The following is a 23,298-nucleotide window of genomic DNA, read 5'->3' on the forward strand; positions in this document are numbered from 1 at the left end:
AATAAAGAAAGATAGGAAAAAATTCCCCATGAAATTAAATATCAAAATGACAAGGTATTTCTTTCTGAATCACCTCATGAAGCACTTTACAGCCAAAGGAGGACTCTACAAAGGACAGAAAGTCTATACTGTTTTATAGTGTCTCAAAGGTAGGAGATGACCAAATTGCTGCCCTACGGATTTTTTCAGTGAAGGCACAAGCTCTCTTTCTGTCCACAATCTTGCCATAGACCCATGGAGTGTGTCTTGATTCCATTAGGAGCAGGTTCACCTGCTGCCTTATATGACTCTATGATGCTTAACTTGAGTGATCCAGCAAAAAATAATTTGGATGCCCCAAGTCTTTGGTACTTTGGGTGAAAGGGGACAAAGAGCCTGACCTTCTTGTTAAGCGTGCCAGATATATATTTTTAGACTCTATGAACAAATTATGCTATAGCTTTTCTGTAGTATGCTGTGGCTTTGGACAGACCTGTGAGGCACTGAAAAAGAAGCTTACCTTTGGTAAGAAAGACTCTGAAGTCCTCAATACCACCCATCATCATCTAATACACAATGTGATTACTGCATGAATAAAGCTGCAATCTCAGAGACTTGTTTTGCAGACATGATAGTGACCAGAAAACAGGTTTGAATGGATACACAGAAAGATATGACTGACATCATGTGTTCAAAGGGTTGGGCAGTCAGGGCTTTTAGCATAATGTGAGGTCCCATTTAGGTAAGAAAAGTGAACTGTGGGTCTAGTCAGTCTGATTGCTCTTGAGAACTTGAGATTTGAAGATCATCTGCTGAAGAATTCAAGCACCCAGTTTTCAAGACACTACTTATGGCTGACACTTGCATACTACGTACTAGGCTGAAGATCCTCATCCACACCACCATGCAGAAAATCCAGAATAGCAGGAATTCTGGGGTCCTCAGGGTTAATGTTGTTTTGACATTATCTGGAAGCATGCCTATGGGAGGAAGGCTCTGGCCCGGGTGGAATCAAGCACCATACCAATAAACTCTATCCTCTGAACGGGGATGAAGGTTGACTTCTGCTCATTTATCAGCAGGCCCAGTGCTGGGAAGGTAGCTTGGATCAGACTGATGCTGGCTCTCACCTGGGCCTTGACCAGCCAGTTGTCGAGGTTAGGGTAGAATTGCACCATTTGCCTTCTGCCATGCATTTCATGAATACCTGAGGGGCTGTCGACAGGTAATGGATCTGGTTCATGACAAACCTGAGAAATCTTCTGTGGCCCGAAATATGGAGATGTGAAAATAGGTGTCTTAAATTGAGGGTGGTGCACCAATCACCTGTATCCAGGGAAGGAATAATGGAGGCTAGGGAGACCATGCGGAACTTCAGTTTCTTAAGATAAGTGCAAGGAAACACAGGTCTAGGATATATCTGAGACCCCCTTTGGCCTTCGGGATTAGGAAATAACAGGAGTAGAACCCTTTTCCTCTCAAGCTCTGAGGTATCTCCCGCACGGCCCCTATCCAGAGGAAGGCTTGCAGCTCCTGGGCTAAAACCTGTGAGAAGGGTCCCTGAAGAGGGATGGGGAAGGGAGGGATAGAAACAAACTGGAGAGTGTAATCTTCCTCCACCATTATCAGTGTCCAGCAGTCCGAGGTGATGAGGGACCACACAAGGCTGAAGCCGGATAGACGGGCTGAAAAAAAATGGGGGCAGGATCTGGTACGAGAACTGGTATAACTCCCTTGGGCACCCCATCAAAAGATCTGCTTGGAGCCTCCTGAGTATCTGTGAGGGCCCGGTTGAAGCAAGTTGGGGCAGTTGTCTGCATTTATAACCCATTTCACTTCTTAAACAGCTAGTGATGTGAGAAGCAAACCAGTTGTTGAGGACTGAAGTGTTTCCTCAAAGGCGCCGGAGCACAGACCCAGGGATTTGAGAGTGGCTCTAGAATCCTTCAGACTGCAAACCTTCACATCTGTTTGTTCAGAGAAGGGAGAAGTGCCTTCAAACAGAAGATCCTGGATGGACTGTTGAACCTCTGTTGGCAGACCTGAGGACTGGAGCCAAGAGCATATACGCACGATCACTGCAAAAGCCATGGATCTAGCAACCGTATCTGCCAGGAGGCCTGTACCGAACCTGTAGGGAGACCCCGGTCACAGACATCCCTTCCTTCACCAGTGTGGAGAACTCCTATCTTGACTTCTGGGGAAGAGAGCCCTTGAACTTCATCATCGATTCCCAAACATTAAAATCGTATCTCCCCAGCAATGCCTGCTGGTTGGAGATGCAGAGCTGTAGACCCACTGCATAATAAGCCTTTCTGCCAAAAAGGTCTAGTCTCGTTGCATCCTTTGCTTGGGGGTCGCTTCTTGCTGATACTGTCTGTCCCCCTTATTGGCCACCAGTAGCAACAGGGACCCTGGGGGGGGAAAGAAGTACAAGTACTTGTAGCCTTGAGTGGGAACAAAGTACTTCTTTTTGGCCCTTTTTGCCGTGGGAGGTACGGAGGATGGGGCTTGCCAAGGGCTTTAACCAGTCCCATCATGGCCTCATTGAGAGGGTGGGCCACCTCTGATGAGCCCACAGCAGTCAAGGTATCGACCAGGCTGTGGGAGGATTTTTTGACTACCTCTACTTCCAGCCCAAAATTCAAAGCCATTCTTTTCAAAGCCAGTTGTCGCGAGGGGGGAATACATGTGCCACAGACGCTGCCTCATCCAAGGAGGAGGAGAAAGAGGCCTGCACCAGCAGGGGGTCCTCTTCCTCTCCTTCTGCACTGACCGGGTCCCATAGATATAGGTTTTGAGGCTCGGTACCAGAATCCAGGTCAGGTGCCGGTCATAGGGACAGAGGCGCTCTTCTTTCCGAGACTACGGAGTACAGCATCTGGAAGAGGGCCTGGCATCAGGGGAAACCCCCATAGGTTCTAAAATGGCCACTGCATCTGCACAGACCAGTGCCCACTGTGCCAAGTACTCAGCAGTACCCCTGTGTCCTGATCCACTAACTGATAGGGCTGCCCAGGTGGAAACTGGCAATGGTTCCTCGAGTGGCAATATGACTCTGCTTCTGACTCCTATGACAAACTTTTCTCCAAAGATCGTGGAGGGGTGGTACCCAGCAGTGCTTGGGAATTGTGCTGAGGTGGGAAGACCTGCATCAAGGCAAGCAGGGACTGTTTCCCTCTAGATGGTACTGATGAGGCCGGTACCAAATGGGAGCCCAAGGCCACATGCTCCCTTCTACTTCCCGCCACCAACACCACTGACTCTTGTACTGTCAGCAACAGCGATACCGACAGTGCCAGCAGGTCCTTGGCCACATCCAGGGTAGACGGCACTGTGATCCTGCTGGTGCTGCACTGCCCTTCCAGTGCCGAAGGATGACCAGGGACTGGACTCAACGGAGCCTGCCTACGAGGTGGAGTCGACACTGCCACCCATGGAGCAGTGGCAGAAGAGTGGCCAGACTCAGGTCACACTCCACATGCTTGATTCGCTTCACAGTTGGGGAACATCCCCTCTTGGCCAGCTGCATCTTATGTTTTTTCTTCGGCACCAGTGAAGAACAACGGTGCTGAGGCACTCTCACGGCAGGAGGTGCACTCCACACTGATGCAGAGGTACTGGTTGCTGAGTTGAACTGGCTCGGCTCTGATGAGGGACGGACTGCTGCCTCCATCAAGAGGGACTTCAGCCTGGCCTCCCTGTCCTACTTGGTACGGGGCTTGAAGTCCAGACAGATCTGGCAGGGGTTCCTGATATGAGTTCTCTCCGAGGCACTTCAGACAACTGGAGTGCGGGTCACTCACAGGCATGGGTTTGCTGCAGGAGGCACTGGGCTTGAAATCTGGGGACAAAGGCATGCCCCAACACTAGGAGCAGATGAAACTCCGCTAACAGGGTGAGACATGCCAACTAACTATATACAGCTAAACTACAACAGTCCAAACTGAGAAAATAAAGAACTGAGATAGAGAAACAAAGGAAAAGGACTAAAGTAAGACCACTGAATAAGAGTCTGCCAAAGCAGGAGTTGCTGTTCCAGCGACTGTCATGGGTGGTAGGAAGGAAGTGAGAGGGTACAGAGCTGGTCGGGCCCCTTATACCAGCACATGAGCGCATGGCACCAGAGGGCACTGGATGGATACCACAGAGGGAAAAAATCTCAGATGACTGCGCATGCAGTGCATGCACACCTAACATGAAATGGACATGAGCGAGCATTCAAAGATGATCATTTTGTGTCACTGAGAACAAAGGAAGAGCTGAAACACATTCTATATGCTAATTAAATATATTCATTTACATTGATCAAAGCATATTCAATTGTTTTTTCCTAACATACTAGAAATACATATTTTCACAAGAGAATGGTGGTATCAGATAGCATTTTGTTGTGAAAAAAAATCAGTGACATTTATTTTAAATACATAAATTTTCTGCGAACACTCAAAACTAGAATTATGTACAACTAATTTAGAAACAAACTTAAATAGCAGTTGTTGGAAGGCTTCAATTACATTAGGGCTGTAAGATACTGATAAGTGAGGGGCATCTCTAACTAGAGAGCATGCCTCCTGTAGCTCATGCAGAACATTCCTGCCTTAATATTACATCATGCTATGACAGTTTTACATATGTATTACATAGAGAGTCAGAGACCATGGCAATTTACTAATTTTTATGAGCAGCACGGAAAGCTATGACAGCTGTTAACACAATGGTTATCTAGCATGGGAAATGCTGAGGGAAAAACAAGCACATTGATTAAGCAGCTAATATATTTTGCTTTTCGTCTGCTACCTCTGAAAGATCCCCATTTTTAACATGAATTCTTGCCATGCTGTCTAGCCACGTCTTCCTGAGTTCAGGCGTGCTGGCATAAGACTTTGCCAAACTGTACTGGAGATCCACAAGCATTTCTGGATCATTCTCGTGCTCCTTCATTTGAGCTGTAGCCATTAAGACTGTCCGAATCCGCTTTGTCAAATCCTTTACGTCAGAAGAGAATGTAGTATGCTAAAATAAATTTAAAAAAAAGTTTAAGAATTGTGTATTTTTTATTCCTTTCATAATCTAAGTGATAGAATATTAGAAGACGTTAGGGAACTATTTTCAAACAAACTCTCTGGAAGCCTTTATTCAGTATGAAAAAGTCAGTACTAACCTTAATAAGTCTGTCACTGTTGGCACAGTTGTTAATGATGGAAAGAGACTGCTGAAATCTAGTTCCTCCAATTCCAACGACATCAGCGATCAACTGACTTACTGAAATAATAACCTTGACAAGAAAAAACATCTAGTAAATGTATGTTTACATCCTGCAAGTATCTCTAAAAGATTTGTAGTTCAGAAGGTAGGCATGTGTTCTTTTTAATTGACAATTTTTTCTAATATGATATAACAGTAAAATGTCAAAACCTTACAAGTAATGACAAATAGACAATTTGAACTTACTGCAAACATGTCTTCTCATAAAGGAGTTACTTACTGTATTGTAACTACAGTTCTTCGAGATACATGGTCCCCATCTGCATTCCATTGTGGGTATGCATACGTTCCATGACCCAGGAGCTGGAGAATTCTTTCAAGCAGTTTTTGCTGGTTGGCACCTAACTCCGTTCTCCCTGTGCTCCGAACCGAAGGCATAAGGAGCAGGGTGGACCAACTGCCTCTCCAGTTCCTTCTCTATTGTGAATCCTGATGTGATCCGAAGGAGAGGGAAAGGAGAGTGGGTAGTGGGATAAAGATAGGGACCACACATTTCAAAGAACTTGTTACAATAAGGTAAGCAACTTTTCTTTCTTCTTTGAGTGTTGGTCCTGTGTGTATTCTATTGTCGCTGACTGACAAGCAGTACTCAGAGGAAAAGAGTGCAAAGATGCGGGTGGTACAGTGCTTGGAGAACCACTGTCCTAAAGAAAGTGTCAACAGAGGAGTCTTGGATCAAGGCATAATATCTTGTCGATGTGTGGATTGAACTCCATAAAGCTGCCCTGCAAATCTCAAGCAGGGGCACTCCTTGAAGCAATGCTACTGAGTATGTCTGTGCCCTCATAGAGTGAGTCCTTGTCCATGTGGGCGAGGAAGTTGTTAACTGATAACAGAGTAGGACACAGCCAGAGATCCACTTAGAGATTTTCTGAGAGGATACAGCTTGTCCTCAAACTCATTCTGCTATGGCAATGAACAGTCTAGGTGACTTTCTGATCAGTTTCATTCTTAGCAGGCAAAATGCCAATGCTCATCGCATGTTGAGGGAATAAAGTCTCCTCTCCTGGCTATAAGCATAGGGGTTCAAGAAAAACACAGGTTAGTGCATTGACTGGTTTACGTGAATTTCTAAACAATCTTACGAGTGAACTTTGGGTATAGCTGGAGTGAGACTTTGTCCTCATGGAATACTGTGTTTTGTGGATTGGCCAACAGGGTCCCAAGTTCACCTATCTGACCTTCACTGACAGGTGAGATATGGAACATGTAGTTAGTGGTTCAAAGGGTGACTTAGGTGGTGCCTGGTGAATGAACAAGAAGTCTGCTCCTTTAGTCAGGACAAAATATTGTTTTCCTGCCCTCTTGGGGATAGGGGCCCAGGTAACCAGAGTGTGCCATATAGCTCTTGTCCATTCTAGTATGCCTTCATCTACCTGGAGTGTAATCTGACTGGATCTTGTAGGCTGTAGGATATCCCAGACGCTTGTGTTGAAAATCCTGGACTTCCTTTAAGAAGATTTGGAGCGCTTCTGCTACTCTCCATAACAGGTCTTGAGATTGTCTATGACTGTTTGGGGGAAACAGTGAGGCTGGAGCAACCACTTCATTTGGTGATGAGGATGATACCCTGTTAGTGCCAGTGGTACCAGCTGATCTCGTTAGTCTTTCTCCTTCCATGGGCTCAAGGGAAGGTTCTCGTTGACACCTTGGAGGAGAGGGGTGGTAAAATTCCCTGTTGGATTGCACAGATTCCAGGTACCATGCATAAGGGCCCCATGCACCCCAATAAGGCCAATGTGAGGGATCAAAAGTCCCTCTCTCTCTCTCGGCATTGGGTACACCAGTCCTGAGGAGGAGGTCCCTGTTAGTCTGGCCGAGGCTGGTTCAAGGAAGCTCTCAATCTTCTGTCTGGGCGTATCTCTTTAGGTGGAGATGAAGCTGGTTCCCCCAGTACATCCAACTCTCCAGACAATGAAAAGGTTGGATCTGGCTCCATCTGTGATGCTGTTGGAAAAACCATGGCAAGTGGATGGGATAGGAGAGAGACTTCTTCCGGAGTCCTTGATTCCCACTGGTGGTAGAGTCTCCCTGGTTAAGACTGACCCTGATAACAAGGGAGACTGTTTCCCTCGCAACACGAGTGGTCCCTCCACCTGGAAGTGGCCCACCAGCTCTTCTGAAGGTGGGGAACTCCCCAAGTGGACCTAATCACGACTTGGCAGAACCAGCAATGCCCCCAGTTCTGCTCTGGGGGATCCTAGGGAAGGGCGCTATCTGCAATGCCTTTCTCCTGTCCTGGTCAGGCCGGCTTCTCTACACCTTTCCCCCGTTCCCCCTAATCAGCAGGGTCCTGAGGAAGATAAAGTTGGACAAGGCCCAGGTCCTCCAGATTGCCCTAGCATGGGCCAGGCAGCATTGGTATGGTACCCTCGCGGGCCTGACAGTAGCTCCGCCGTGGCCGTTACTGCTTCACCTGGACCTGCTCTCTCAGGACCAGGGCCGCCTCCTCCACCCCAACCTTGCGGCTCTTCACCTCACGGCATGGCTGCTCAGTGGTTAGGTGGAACAGACGTGCTCGGACCAGGTTCAGCGCGTCCTCCTCAAAAGTAGATGGTCTTCCATTCACCATGCTTATTTGGCGAAGTGGTCCCAATTTTCTAGGTGGGCGGCGGACCAGGGCGTCTCCCCGGTGACCGCCCTGATCCAGCTTATCCTTGATTACCTCCCTCCACTGGAGGACCCAGGACCCTCGTCAGTCAGGGTGCACCTGGCAGCCATATCGGCCTTCCATCCGCCGGTGCAAGGGCACATGATATTTTCCCATGCTATGACTGGCCAGTTTCTTAGGGGTTTGGACTGTCTTTTTCCGTATTCTAGACCCCTAGTCCCACAGTGGGACCTAAACCTGGAGTTGACTCGTCCCATGGGGCCCCAGTTTGAACCACTGGCCATGTGCTCCTGGGTCTCGCCTTCTGTGGAAGGTGGCCTTCCTGGTTGCAATAACGTCGGCCAGGCGAGTCTCAGAGCTCAGGGCCATGACCTCCGAGCCGCCGTATATGGTCTTTCATAAGGACAAGGTCCAGCTCCGCCCACACCCCACATTCTTCCTGAAGGTGGTCTCCGCCTACCACATGGGTCAGGACATTTTTCTACTGGTCCTCTGCCCCAAGCCTCATGCGTCCAGGGAGGAGCGCCGTCTCCACATGCATGATGTGCGGCAAGCTCTGGCTTTCTACCTTGAGCGGACTAAGCCATTCAGAAAGTCCTCGCAACTGTTCGTCGCCTCAGCTGAGCACGTTAGGGGCCAGCCGATTTCTACTCAGAAGCAGTCCAATTGGATCACTTTGTGCATCCATTCATGTTATGAACTGGCGGGTGTTCCCTCGCCACCCATTGTGAGGGCACACTTGACTCTGGCACAGGCCTCATCGGCTACCTTTGTAGCTCCCATCCAGGACATTTGTAGGGCTGCCATGTGGTCTTTGGTTCGCACATTCACCTCGCACTATGCGATCATCCCCCAGACCAGGGACCAGCGACCCCCAACCTCCAACAGATATAGCTTGGAATCACCTATTGTGGAATACACATGAGCAATCACTCGAAGGAGAAAAGACAGTTACCTTTTCCATAACTGGTGTTCTTCAAAATGCGTTGCTCGTGTCTATTCCACATCTCACCCTCCTTCCCCTCTGTCGGAATTGTCTGGCAAGAAGGAACTGAGGGTGGGGGGAGTGCGCAGCTCCCCTTATACAGCGCCAGGCAGGCGCCACTCCAGGGGCCATGGGGGGAGGGTGCTCCCCCCTATGGGTACTTCTAGGGGGAAAACTTCTGGCACCGGTGCACGTGGCGAGCACGCACACCTATTGTGGAATACACATGAGCAATCACTCGAAGAAGAAACATGAGTTTCTCTGAGGCAGTGGTTGTCTCAGACTTAAATGAAGCAGGGACAGGAGAAAGAGTTTTTGAAACTTGGTATTCTGGTTATAATCTAAGTCCTGTGCTGGGAGACCGGGACTTTCGCTGGAGTAGGGATTTTAACACTAACTAACTAGGGAACTATCAAAACCCTAACAATAAAGAAAACTAAGAACAATATGTAATTTTGAATAATTACAGGAAGCACAGAAAGGATCAGCTTTGGGCACTGGTGGATTCCAGCTCAGGCCTTGTGACAGTAAGAAGAAACTGGAGAGGCAGTTGGGTCCAACCTTCCCGTTATACTCTTGATGCAGAGCATGAGAGTAAGGGGGCAGGTGTTGACCAGCAGATACTGCTTGTAAGAATTCTCTGGACTCAGGTGCATGGAGCGCACGCATACCCATAGTAGAATACATATAAGGACCAGCATTCAATGAGCAATGGTAGAATCCTCTGGTCTAGAAACAGACCCATGTTGACCACAGAAACAGCAGAAACTCTCAGTGCCTTGGTCCCAAACTACATAAGCCCCAGAACTGTAACACAGTCCCAGACTGCTGCTTCTCTGCCACCACACACAGCTTCTACAAGCAGCTCTGTTGGTGGCAGCCCTCCTTCCTTCCTTCTTATAACCCAACAGTCAGCCTCGAGACAGAGGATTCTGCTGTATATAGGTGTGACATTATCTGATTAAAATATGACCATGTAGATCATCGTTGCTACCACTGTTATATAATTGCAACAAATCTTGTACAAAGTGTGCCAAGTAAGGTGTCTATGGAAAGGTTATGATTTGCTGAATATGATTGTGCTATTTTATGTATGTATCATTTTTGTATCTAAAGTTACTAATATTAACTATGTACCAGTATTTCAAATGTTTGCTCATGTGGTAACATCCACAAGGTAGTTAGCCTGCACATCTTGAAGGGACTATTCAAGTTAAATGGCTCATCAAGGAACACTAAACTCACAATGGACCATGGGAGACACCTATCTACACTTAATGGACTTTCCTGTGATGGCCTCTACTATGACTAAGCAAAATCATGCATGGACATGTGACTTGCCCATATGATTCCAAACATCATTTTGTTACCTGTAATTTTCCATAGTGAGAACAATGGGAAGAAGCTATATAAGGCCCTGGAAACATCTCCATTTTGCCTCTTTCCTGCTCAAACCACTGGACTATGGATTTATACTAATGGGAGCATTCTAACCAAGGGACTGACAAATTATGACATGACATTTTCTAGCAACAACAATTAGACAGCCCAGTGTTTTATTGCTATTTTACTACAGTAAACAGATTTGCATTGCTACCTTTACATCAAATTATTTGGTTGTAAGCTGGAACTTTTCTGCAAGATTTTTGCCTCACAAAGGTGACAGAAGAATTGTGTGATATGCATACATTATGCTCACATGAGATAAACCTGCATGTCAATAACTGCAACAAACCTAGAGCTTAGGTCACCCAAGCAGAGAAGTGGATTCTTTTAATACTGTTTCAAAGCTCTTAGTTTGGAGGATTGATGGGGAAGAGAAGAGAAAAAGAAGGGGAGACCTAGGAAGATGACAGGTTGATTACGTTTTGGGCCTGCCGGCCTTCAGATGTAAATTTATCAGACTAAGTTATTTTAACATTGTGACACTGCAGCCCATATTCTTCATAGTTGTTATGATTATGATGTAATTATGACATGATTATGATGCATTTTGTATAAGATGGGCCATGTGAGGTGTCACTGGAAAAGTTATGATTTGCTAAATATGATTATACTATTTGTGTGCATGTATCATCTTTCTATCTGAAGTTATAAATATTGACTATGCATCTGTATTCCAAATGGGCTTACTCTGAGTAACATCCACAGCTAGGTTTCAGGTACAACAATGAAGAAGCTAGACAGGGCTGAAGGCCCATCAGTGAAGACAATGGACTATGAAAGGGCTTAGCCTTCCTGTAAACATTTCAGCTGGCCTTTAAGTAATGGCTGCTATGAATCAGCAAGGGCATCTAACCAGATCACATGATACTGAACTCCATTTTGGGTACCTGTATTTTTCCAGAAACTGGGCTGGGAACTGAATTTGGAACAAAGGGTTCCCGCCATATGGTAAAACTGTATAAGGTGGAGTGTGACACCATCTAGGGGCCTCACACCCCACACAAGAGAACTCCTGGAAAATTGAGGAACAAAGACTGAATTGGGGGAATTGTTGGTCCCAGGCTAAAGAGATTTCAAGCCTGCGTATGGAAACCTGGTGGACTGCTTGTATCATAAGCCAGGGCGAGAAATTGCTAATTAATATCCAATCTATCTAGTATCTTAGGCTTAGTTTGTGGTTTTGTTTATTTGCTAGGTAGTCTGCTTTGATCTGTTTGCTATCACTTATAACAACTTAAAATCTATCTTTTTGCAGTTAATAAACTTGTTTTGTGTTTTATCTAAACCAGTGTGCCTTTGAATGAAGTGTCTGGGGAAAAATCTCAGCTTGGTTAACACAGACTTGTTGCATATTCCTCTCCACATCCAGGGAGGGGCAAACCAAGTAATAAATCCATACTGGTCAGAGTTTTGACCAGAGCAAGATGGTACAGCTCTGGGGTCCTAGGCTGGGGTGCTGGGGATTATCTTGGCTGTAGCCTCTTGTAGCAGGGTGGACCCCTGCTCCTGCCCTGAAGGGGTTAAAAACAGCCCCTGGGAAGGGGCTTAAGGCTGGGCTGATTGGGGAAGTGGCTGCAGCTGGGGCCACGCCCCAGACTGAGCCACAGGGTCTTATAAGAAGGCCAGGGAAGCCAGAAGCCAGACAGTCTCTCTCTGATTTCAGAGGGAGATGGGCCTGGCTAAAGGGAGCTAGACCGGGTACCTGAGTGGAGCAGGGCTGGGGAAAGGCAAAGGAGCTGGGGAGCTCCAGCCTGGAAAGCCCCAGGCTGCCGCCTAGCAGAGGGCTAAACAGGTACTGGGGGTTGCAGAGGCAGCCCAGGGGTAGGCCAAAGCAGCAGGTCCAAACCCTCCTTGCCAGTGATGAATAGGCTGATACTGCAGTCTGCCCCAGGACGTGGGGCTAGACAATGACTGTCAGTAGCCATACACTGAGGCAAGGTGGGGATAGAGGGTGGAGGTTCCCTGGGGAGGGGAGACCCAGAGAGAAAGGGGGTTACTGCCAGGGGGCAGCACCCCATGTAAAAGGGCACCGGGGTCCAGGGAGGGACTCAGGGCCAGAGGACAGGCGGATCACTGGCCTGCAGAGGGCGCTCCATGCTGGAAACTGAGCTAATTCCCCGGAGTCACCAGCAGGAGGTGCCGCAGGGGTGAGTCCGACCCGTTACACCTCTCTATTGTTGATTCATGCAGTGGCTGGTCAGAGCCTGCATGTAACTGCAGCTGGGTGTGTCCCTGCCTGTGAGAATGCTGGTGGGAGTGTAGGACCGGGAGCAGGCTACCCAGCAGCGCAGTGTGAGAGGGAGCCCAGGCTGGTGAGTCAAAGGGCTTGGTGGTACCCCAGTTCTAGGTAGCACCTCAGGGTGACAACCAGTCACAAACATGATCTTTTACAGCTGTTTTCGCAATTACAAAAAAAACCCCACACAGAGCTGCTTTACCACTAAGATCTCTTCTTGCCTCGCCTACATAACTCTTCCCCCCCAATAATGGTATAAACAACTCAATATTAGTTCAAAAACAGTTAACCATATTAATTAGAAATGCACATAATTTATATTTCACAGTTTTTCAACTGTTCCCCCCCCACCCGACAGAGATAGTCAACTGAGGGTCAGTTTTAAAAATATACGATACAACCCAAAGATTTTACACATGAAAAGAGAACACAGCTTATTATACAACAATTTTTAAGCTTAGAAGAGCAATAGATCTTAAAGTCATGAAAGTGAATGATAAGCAAATAATTATACTAACTTGCAGATGTGTCCTTACGAAAGACTTCTTCCCTGTGTAATCAAAGTTATTTCTCATTAAGAAATACAGCAGTTGTGAAGCTTCAGTACGAATTGAGCTCAGTTTGGAATTACAGCATTTCAAAATTTCATAACACAATGCAGCACACATGTCAGCTCTACCTTCATAAAATGCAGAGGGAAACTGGGGAAAGAATGAATCAGAGAAAAATTATCTGTCAAGGCTAACGTCAGTAAAATAAACAAATGTTCAGAGAAAACAATTCCAACATCCCGAGGACGGTGCAGTCATCAAATAATACATTACAGATTCATAAAGAAAAAAATGCTAGTCACACTTCATAACTTTTTGATAGAAGTCAGTGGATAAAAGGAATGCAGAAAAAATAATATATGATTTTAGTAAAGTATGATATAGTGTCATAAAATGGTACTTGAAAAAGTATTTCAAATTGATTTATTCTATGTAACTGCTAATATTCAAAGTAGCAATGGAGACATAACAAAAGATAAACAATAAAACAAATGTACTGCGTTAATTCTAGGGGAAACAGGTATGTAAGATGGGTTGCGGAATCATGATCTGCAATGCTACAATTTTTTTCCTTTTAAATCCAATTTCAATTTGAGAAATAAGATATTATATTACTTGTATAACTGGATACAAATCACTGTGGTAAGTATAAAAAAAGACAAATAATTGAAGATTAATATTTTTATTTTACAACGACTTACCTTAAAAATTAGTGTCCTTAAAGCAATGAAGACAGTTTTCAATGCTGTTTCAGACTGATTTTTTTGAAGGAAGCAGAGGTACACATCAAAAACCTTTTTCATCAGTGGATTATGTCCATGATCAGTCAGTAGTTGGTTCTTAAAATGGATATGGACAATTTAGGGTTTTCCTAATGCTCAATCAGGAATGTATATAAATTGTGCAAAAAACCAAAAACAAACAACTTAGCTTCAGCTACATCTCAAGGATGCTATTAAAAAAACCCTCTCACATATAGTACTACTGAAGCGTATTAAAAACTACAAGCAATTCTAAACAGTTAATACTCCAATACCTTTAGTAATCTTAATCTGTAGCCAAAGTGATTAATCCAGGGCCGGTGCAACCATTTAGGCGACCTAGATGGTCTCCTTGGGAGGCGGCATTTTCTTTGCCAGTGACCACGGCGGTCGGATCTTTGGCCGCCCCAGTCGCTGCTGGCATTTAGGGAGCTGGGGCAGGAGAGCGCGGGGAGGGTCGCCTGCAGCAAGTAAGGGGGGGCGGCACGCAGGGGAACTCCCCGCCCCAGCTCACCCCTGCTCCGCCTCCTCCCCGAGCACGCCATGGCTGCTTCACTTCTCCCGCCTCCCAGGCGTGCGGTGCCTAAGCTGATTGGCACCACAAGCCTGGGAGGCGGGAGAAGTGAAGCAGCAACTGCGTGCTCGAGGAGGAGGCGGGGCAGGGGTGAGTTGGGGCAGGGGGCGCCTCAGGGCGGAGGGTGGGGAGCTGCTGCAAGGGGGGGCGCCTCAGGGCGGGGGCTTGGAGACGGGGGAGGGCGCAAGGTGGAAGTTTCGCCTAGGGCGTGAAACATCCTTGCACCGGCCCTGGATGAATCCATAAACAGAATTATACATGATAGTACACATATGTTACTGAGGTCTTAAATACTTAATTGGTAACTCAAATATGAAGAGGGTGGGCACAAAAACACAACAGAAACCAAGCAACCAAAACTAGTAAGGCCTTTACTGCAGTGTTTCTTTATCAGTCCCTTAAAACCCTTAAAGGACAGCTATGTCAAAAGACTAAAAAGACAGTGACCTTTATGCAATGGGTTTGGAGAGGGAAAAGGTAGAGGAGGAAGAAAAGGACCCTATGGAATGGCGCTGACCAATAAGAAGTCTTGCTCACTTTACCCTGCTTATTCTTCCCCTCAGAGGGTGTAAAAATAAACTAAGATGATGCATCATTTAAACTGATCTGTTTACTAGCAATTTTCTATTTTTGAGTTTAAAACATTTAAGGTCCAGTTCTATAGTCCTTCATCAGGCAAAACTCATGCTGACTTCAGTGGAAGTTACTAGGATTGAATGACAACTAGTTGAGTTCAAAGCATACTATTAATACTAGCAAAAGAGACTTTATTATACTTTCAATAGTAAAGGTTACTAGCTATTGAATGGCACGATTATGAATTACCTGCTTTGTGCAGTTTTAATACAGATGTTGTTAGTAGCATAGGTCAATATGAGATCTTCTTTTTTAGTAGTTTTCTAGAGAATATTTTTTTAAAATGCCAAAAATCAAATAATCTATCAAAACTGTGTTAAGAACAAACCTTAAATGCCATTGTGAATAAAGATAAAGTATCCAGAGTGGTAAGGCAAACTTCAGTGGCAATGTTTGCTTCAAGTAAGGACTGGTGAAGAACATCTGCATCTGAATGGCCATAGCCTGTAGAAATTTCAAATGAATTGTTACTTTATATTTATGATACATAATTAAACACAAATATTTTAAAACTAATGCTGCTAAATCATGTAGCCAAAAATTATAAGAGACTTTCTGCATTAGAGGAAGTTTAAGAAAAATAAGGACTTTGACAGAGGTTTACATTAAACAGTTGATAATATTTTATATGTCACCCTCGAAAGCTCATGCTCCAAAACGTCTGTTAGTCTATAAGGTGCCACAGGACTCTTTGCTGCTTTTACAGATCCAGACTAACACGGCTACCCCTCTGATATTTTATATTTTTTTCACTTTTCCAACCACGGGACAATTATGTGTGTGTTCAGTATTTGGTATTCAAATAATTTAATTAACATAATCACACATTGAAGTGCAAAGGTAAAGTCTTAAAATAGCAGCATTAAACATATTTAAAATAATGGACTTAAATAACTGGTAATACTATGTTAATATATTCAAAAACAAAAAGGACATGGATAGATGGAATTAAGGTTGAGAACAAATATCAGTAATTTAGGGTAAAATTAAGGATACTGCAATTATCTCAAACCCAAGCATTATAAACCCTGAAAATTCAGAGTTAAGGTTAAATGTAAAAGAAATACAAACATGTTGAAGCATCAAAATGCACAACAGTGCACCCACATAACCCTTACTGTGCCCTGTAGTGACACCATGCAATAACCATATATTTATGATTCTGGATATTATTTTGTCATGGTAAAATTATGAATTACTGCGGAAAAAATAAATAATTTCACGTTATGGTCAGGGTAACCTTGTGGCCCTTCTGCTACACAATAACAGTTTGTTAGTTCACTTTGTTCTAGTCTGCTTTGAAATGGGACTAGATTAACACAAACTAACTGTTAATGTGTGGCACATGGGTCCATGTAAATGGCAAAATTTCACAGTTACTGTGACAATCTTATCCTTATGATAAACATAATTTAATGCTTGTCTCTCAGATTAACTGACTTTTAAAAGTAACAATAGATTGCAACCTTCTCACCCACTGGTATCACTGTAGGGCAGACTTATGGTTGTTTGGGTCTCCCACTCGTTCTAACTTTCAGGGTCAGATTCACATGCATGTTCTGGCTGCTTTTAGCCAATATGGAGCAGCACAAAGAAGCCAGAGCATACTGACCTGTTACAGTAAATTTACAGATGCTTTGCATCATGAAAGCAGAAGAAAGCAGAGTATACACTTGTTTGTCCTTTCCACCTGCCCTCAAAATTTATTTTGGATTCAGCGAAAGTGCTGTAATTTTAAGAAAGATGTATTACATTCTGCAGACATAAAGACGTTGAATTTCAATTTTATGTCCAAAACTCAACTGAACCTCAATTATGGGGCTACACAGTAACCAGATTTTAAAATATGTCAAAGAAACTGGCTGTGGGACCATGATATTAAGAAGGCATCCGACAGAGACCTGAGACACTGATCTCCTCCCGAGAACAAGATGCTATATTTCCTTTCTGCTTCAGCATCTTCCACAATTCTGGGCTATTCCCCTCCTGTCTGAAGTTTCTGGAGGTGGTTCAAAACTGTGCCAGCCATGCCCCTTTCTCCTGACTGCCAGATGATTCATTCCAAAGCTGTGAAAAACTCTTGGAAAATGATTAGTAACAATTTCTGGGATAACTAATTAACTATGGACAATAGGCCACTGCCTACACGGTAATGATACAAATAAAATGCTGATCCTTGGCTGTGAAGCCATCCAAGCTGGGTAGAACTGTGGGAGATGCTGCTAGCAGAAAGGAAATGATCAGGTAAGAAATTCTCCATTCTGCAGCCCAGCATCTCCCACAATTCTGATATGTATGGGAAGTAGCAAGCCATGAATAGGAGAAGGAAGAGATAGAAAAGTGAACAAAAGAAACAGGAGAGACACCCCTCCCTCACCACCCTTTCTGGAACTGCTCAAATGGGCAGGTTATGTCTGGACCACTGCCTGCAGTACATGCCTGCCAAAGGATGCCTCTGCAGAGACAGAAAGTCCACCTTATAGTGTCTGATAGAGGCATTAGTTAATGAAAATGTGGCTACTCTGCAGTTCTGTGCACTGGAAGCACTCACTCTTTCAGCCTGTGAGGCTGCCATGGATCTTGTAGAATGCCCCTTGATTGCTTCTGGAACAAGTGTGCCAGACAGCTTGTACACCTCAGCAATGCACAGTCTGATTAATTGAGTAAGAGGCAGCTTGGACACACTAAAGCCTTTGGCACCTCAGGATGAAAGAAAATGAACAGGGAGCCAGATCTTGTGAATTCTGCACGCTTGACAAAAGTCTTGAGTGCTCTTCTGACTTCTAGTGTGTCACTGCTTCTTCATCAGGTGCTGTGGCCATAGGTGGACTGAAGGAAATCATAGTCTCAAAGAATGGGTGGTTATGGCTTTTAAATACCAGTGGTAGGTTCCATTTAGGGAAAATTGGTCTGACTGCTGGTCTGGTCAGTCTGATTGCTCTGAGAAATCTGGATACCTGATGGTTCTGCCAAGGAATCTGAGGATCCTGTGAGTACCACACTACTTAGGGCTGATATCTGGCTAGCGATGGTGCTGGGCTGAAAGCCCTTATTCGCACTTTCCTGAAGGAAATCCAGGGGGGCCAGAATCCCCAGGATCTCTTGGATTTGCATTATGCTCTTTGAACCATCAACTGAACTTGGTCCATATGGAGTAGATTTTTTAGTGTGGAAATTCTCTTGGATGAGAGCAAAGTTCTGATCACTTTGGAAGGTGGGCCGAGTGAGGCTAATTCTAACAATAGCCAGGCTGTCAGTTGAAGATGATTCATAGATTCACAGACTCTAGGACTGAAAGGGACCTTGAGAGGTCATTGAGTCCAGTCCCCTGCCCTCATGGCAGGACCAAATACTGTCTAGACCATCCCTGACAGACATTTATCTAATCTACTCTTAAATATATCTCCAGAGATGAAGATTCCACAACCTCCCTAGGCAGTTTATTCCAATGTTTAACTACCCTGGCAGGAACTTTTTCCTAATGTCCAACCTAAACCTCCCTTGCTGCAGTTTAAGCCCATTGCTTCTTGTTCTATCCTTAGAGGCTAAGATGAACAAGTTTTCTCCCACCTCCTTATGACACCCTTTTAGATACCTGAAATCTGCTATCATGTCCCCTCTCAGTCTTCTCTTTTCCAAACTAAACAAACCCAATTCTTTCAGCCTTCCTTCATAGGTCATGTTCTCTAGACCTTTAATCATTCTTGTTGCTCTTCTCTGGACCCTCTCCAAATTCTCCACATCTTTCTTGAAATGCGGTGCCCAGAACTGGACACAATACTCCAGCTGAGGCCTGAGTAGAGTAGAGCAGAAGAATGACTTCTCGTGTCTTGCTCACAACACACCTGTTAATGCATCCCAGAATCATGTTTGCTTTTTTTGCAACGATGTAGGTCTGTGTGGAGGAACAGGTCTTGGAAAAAAGGTGTCTGGTCTCTTCAGAAGCTGCAACAATTGTTCTAGCTTCAATTCTACCAGAAGAGGTCAGAAAGGAGCCCAAGCATTTGCGAGATCAGAGTGACGACTTTCTGGTTTAGTCGACTTTGCATCTTCTGAGCCAGTCTGTCTTTATGTTCAGCTCTCCTTTTGTGTGTATCACCTTCCGGGAAGGGAGAGTCTTGTCTGCCCATTCTATTGTCTCCATCGCATCTGCACGCAGAGCTACACTCCTTGTTCCCCCTTGATCGTTTATGTATGCAACCATGGCTGTCTGGTTGGATCAAGATGTTATTGCCCTCTAGGAAGACCTGGCATTCAGCAGAGGTAGTCTGACAACTGTGAGCTCCAAAGGCTTCATGCTGTGGTTCCTTTCCCCGGAGCTTCAGATATCTTATATTGTTCTGGATCCCAGAAGTGATCCCTATCCTTTCAGAATGGTGTCTGTTGTAAGAACCTGCTGGACCGGAAAAAATATGGAACGACCCCTGCGGAGATTCTCTAGGACTATCCATCATCTTAGGGGATCCAGCACCTGGCTGGGAACAAATACCTGGTCTTGCATTCACTCCAGGGAATGGTCCCATACTTTCAGAAGAAAGGCTTGGAGATGCCTGATAGAAGACCTTGCCGATGGGGAGACCCGTGTAGGCCTAATGGCTAGAGACACTGAGCCACGGTTGGTCTCATGCATTTGTCCAGCATGGATATCAAATCCTGGTTCTTCTGGAATCTGTCTAGTGGTGGGTAGATTTCAATCACCAAAGTGTTTATTTCCAATCCCAGGTGAATTACATTTGTTAACAGGACCAGAGAGCTTTTCTTGGTGTTATTGTGAAGCCATGCCCACGAAAGTGATCCAGCGTCTGGGTTGTGGCACTGCATGTTTCAGCTTGTGAGCTATGTCTTGCTGTGACTACAGTCAACTAGTTAAGGCTCTGGTAAAAAGAAGGTGGATAAGAAGGAAGAGTCTTTGTCATACTAAATATTTTATTGGTTTGTAGTAAAATTAATCTAGGTTTCCTTGAAGCTTCTGCTCCAAATGTTTTCTCCCTGCCAAGTTAACAGTCCCTTCTTGAGTACCACTGGGTGTTGCCTGCACCTAATAGATTTCTTTGCTGGCTTTGACAGAGAGCAGAGGACTCTCTGCAGTCTTGGCTACTAAGTTCCCTAATAACTCCTCACCTGTAAGTTTGGATGCACAAGATACCTGTTTGGGATGACTGATGACTATTCATGGATGTAACATGACATCCTTGTAGCCACCAAGTTGGAATCCATTGCTTGTCACATATTACACATCAAGGAAGTTGACGAAGACAGGACCCAAGATGTCTCACTCCAAACAAGAATCACATCACCAGAAGATGAACCACTAGTTGACCACAAAGTAGATTTTTTACTAAACATATGAAAAACTTTTAGTATGAACAGCTGCAAGCTGAGGCTTTGACACTGCTGTCCAACGTGTCATCACTCTTATGTTCTATGTGGTCTTGGAAGGAAGTCCCCTTCTGAAGTTGTGACTATGCCTTTCACTGGTGGAGCTACTGCTGTACCAACCTTAGGCTCCCAAATTTTATGAAATTTCTTTATATTAACATTTTAGTTTAGCATTTGGTTTAATTAGGTATTTTCATTTGGATCCTATGATGTCCTCAAAGGAGGCATCAACAGGAAAGCATGTATCATAATGATGCTTGAAAGGAAAGATATTTTAATAATATTAAGAAGTTCCTTGCAGGCCACTGACTGGCATCCTGTCCTGGAAAAGTTCTATAGTTTTTTTTTTAAAATGCGTGGTAGTTTTTCCCCTGGCTGTTTACAGCGTAGAGGTAGTACACTATTCATTCTGGTCTGGGAACCACACATCAGAGGAAGAGTACTGGTACATATACCTCGATTGTGAAAACAGCTTGTTAGCTGTTCCTTGGAGCCCGAAACGTTGCCTCTGCTTGCTCCCCCAGACAGGCTAGTAAGTAAGTACTGGAGGAGCAACCTAGCACCACAAGTGGAGCTTTTTGAACATGGGAATGGACTTCACACTTACCATTTGGTAATCCCATAAAGGTGCAGCTTCATGGGGAGTGGAATCTTCCAATGCGTCTGTTCTGCCTGAACTGCTTAAGGTTTTAATGTGGAGCAAGTCTGTGAACAGGGGAGGGGTGGAGAGAGAGAACTCTTTTCCATCTTTCAGAGTCTGAGTCCCTTTTCCTAGGAGAGCAAGGGTTTATGGCTGATAATTACTATTATTATTTGGCATATGCAATCCGGTCAAGCCAAGCCACAGAGTTCTTATCAAGGATGTCCAATGCATGAAGACTTCCAGAAAGCTAAGTCATTTTGCAGTCCTCAACTATGTGTGTCATGGTTTTTGGCTGCCCACATTGACATAGTGGACAGTTTCTAAAACACCACCGAAATTCCACTGCAGCACAAATTTCATATCCAGTACGAAACTGGTTCAGAAGGCTCCACTGCCTTTGCAGTAAATCAAACCTGTCTTGACGATGAGTGGCGTCTGAGTCAAGATAATTATTTGTCATGTTCTCTGAGAACCATGAAGCTCGCCATGTGTCCTTTATCATAAATCCCTTACACAATTAACTTATCCACAACAGGCAATGTAACAGCTGATGACCATGTGGTGGATTAAACAAGTCTTTAATTAACGGGAGATGTGGCATCTCACACAGTTTTGTCACAAGCTTTGCTATGCTTTCCTCTTTATGAGCACTGGGCGGAGCAATATTGTGGAGAACCAGTAACCATGGTGGAGGAGTAGATTAAAGTGTATGGCTGATGATCAGACTGCACAATTTCCATTCTGCTACTTCCTGAAGTCTGAGCCCCTTTCCCTGGCAGAGCTAGGGATTCTTGGGCTGATAGTAGAAAAGGCACAATTTCCATTAGGCTGCAGCTTGAGGCAGGGCTGCACAGCAAGGAGGAACAGGCTTCTCTGCATGCCCACATAGGATGTGAGAGGGATGGTGAGCATAGTATAGAGCATTGTGATGGAGCCTCTGTGTACGAGATAAACTCCAGCAAAAACTGCCTTGGGGGAGAAGGCAAAGGAGAAGGGGTTTAACTCTTAATTTTCACCCCACTTGTTTATTAACAATAGTAATCACTGCCTTCTGAAGGACACACTTGCTTTTGCCTTTTTAGGAACCGGAGACTCTGGGTTTTGCACGACTTACCCCAGAGTATCATGAGAATTGACTGATTCATGGTGTGAGGAAGGGAAGTGGTGTAGCAGTCCTGCTTCTCTCCCCAGATCCTAGAACCTGCTGTAAGACTTGTGAGGTAACAAGCAGCCCAGAAAGGGTCTTATCTTTATAATCCTTTGTTGCCCCAGGACTTACCTCCTGGGTCAGCTGGATGAAATCCTCCTCGTCCTCAGGGCTTCTCCCTGTTCTACTCTGTCTCCAGGTCAGGTTTTTCTGTGGTGAAGATGCAGTTACTTGGGAGGGGTTGGGGCCCCAACATACTTAACCAACTCAGAGCTCCGGGCCCTGACAGAGATAGTGTAGGCTGGCTGGGTACAGGCAATGCATTTTTATATTCTGCCAAGCCTGAGAAAATTGCCTCTTATACAAAGCACCTTTTGGATTTTGCTGGTGCTTGTATGGCTCTTCTGCCATGTTTGAAAGGCGGAAGGAGACACTGCAGCAGAGGTGTCAGGTGGTTGGGACCACTGCACTGCTCAGATCCTGGATCAGGAAGAGGTGAGAAGGCTTGACAATAAATATAAACACTTAAAGTGCCTGAAAAAAGGCTAAAAGTAAAATATCTAAAAGAAAAGGATAGGTGTGAATCAAACCACCGCTTGACTGCTGCTGTGGAGGCAGAAGCTCTGGCCACAAGCAGAAGAAAGGGCTGTTGCTAGCACAAGCCGTACTGCAACTCTGAACAGCTCCGGAAACTGAAGATGGGATGGGAATAGCCCATATGTATAAGAATTGTAGGACATGCTGGGCTGCAGAAAGGACATGCTGAGGAATCCTCACCAATGTGTCTACATGATGTCTTTTTACCATGAAAATGGACTTCAGACAGCCTTACATACAGTGAAGATGAAGTCTGACATGAGGACTGATGAATATACATGATGGCATGTGTCCCAGAACTCAAACATTATCTTCCTGATATCTGAGGATTGTTCAGTAACTGAGTATGTTGTGTCATTGTCTCCAATCTGGACTCATGTAAATAAGCTGATGATGTGTGGAGTCCAGCAGAGCTTCTACACATTCCATCTTTGATAATGGGATCAGTTGAGATTTTTCCCGGTTTACTCTAAACCCTAGATTGG

The 23,298-nt window shown here is 45.0% G+C and overlaps 1 protein-coding gene across 14 annotated transcripts in view; it reads right to left on the minus strand.

The window, feature by feature from the left end:
• DOCK9 (dedicator of cytokinesis 9) overlaps positions 1–23,298 on the minus strand; it is a 312,141-nt gene that overhangs the window by 49,452 nt on the left and 239,391 nt on the right. For all 14 annotated transcript variants that reach the window (XM_039482322.1, XM_039482303.1, XM_039482396.1 and 11 more), the window contains exons 39-43: positions 15,376–15,491; positions 13,778–13,915; positions 13,044–13,226; positions 5,144–5,257; positions 4,780–4,995 (exon numbers count right to left, since the gene is read on the minus strand). In XM_039482322.1, the coding sequence (XP_039338256.1) occupies positions 4,780–4,995; positions 5,144–5,257; positions 13,044–13,226; positions 13,778–13,915; positions 15,376–15,491 (767 nt within the window). The remainder of the gene's footprint in view (positions 1–4,779; positions 4,996–5,143; positions 5,258–13,043; positions 13,227–13,777; positions 13,916–15,375; positions 15,492–23,298) is intronic.

Source organism: Mauremys reevesii, linkage group 1 (assembly GCF_016161935.1).
Source record: "Mauremys reevesii isolate NIE-2019 linkage group 1, ASM1616193v1, whole genome shotgun sequence".
NCBI lineage: Eukaryota > Metazoa > Chordata > Testudines > Geoemydidae > Mauremys > Mauremys reevesii.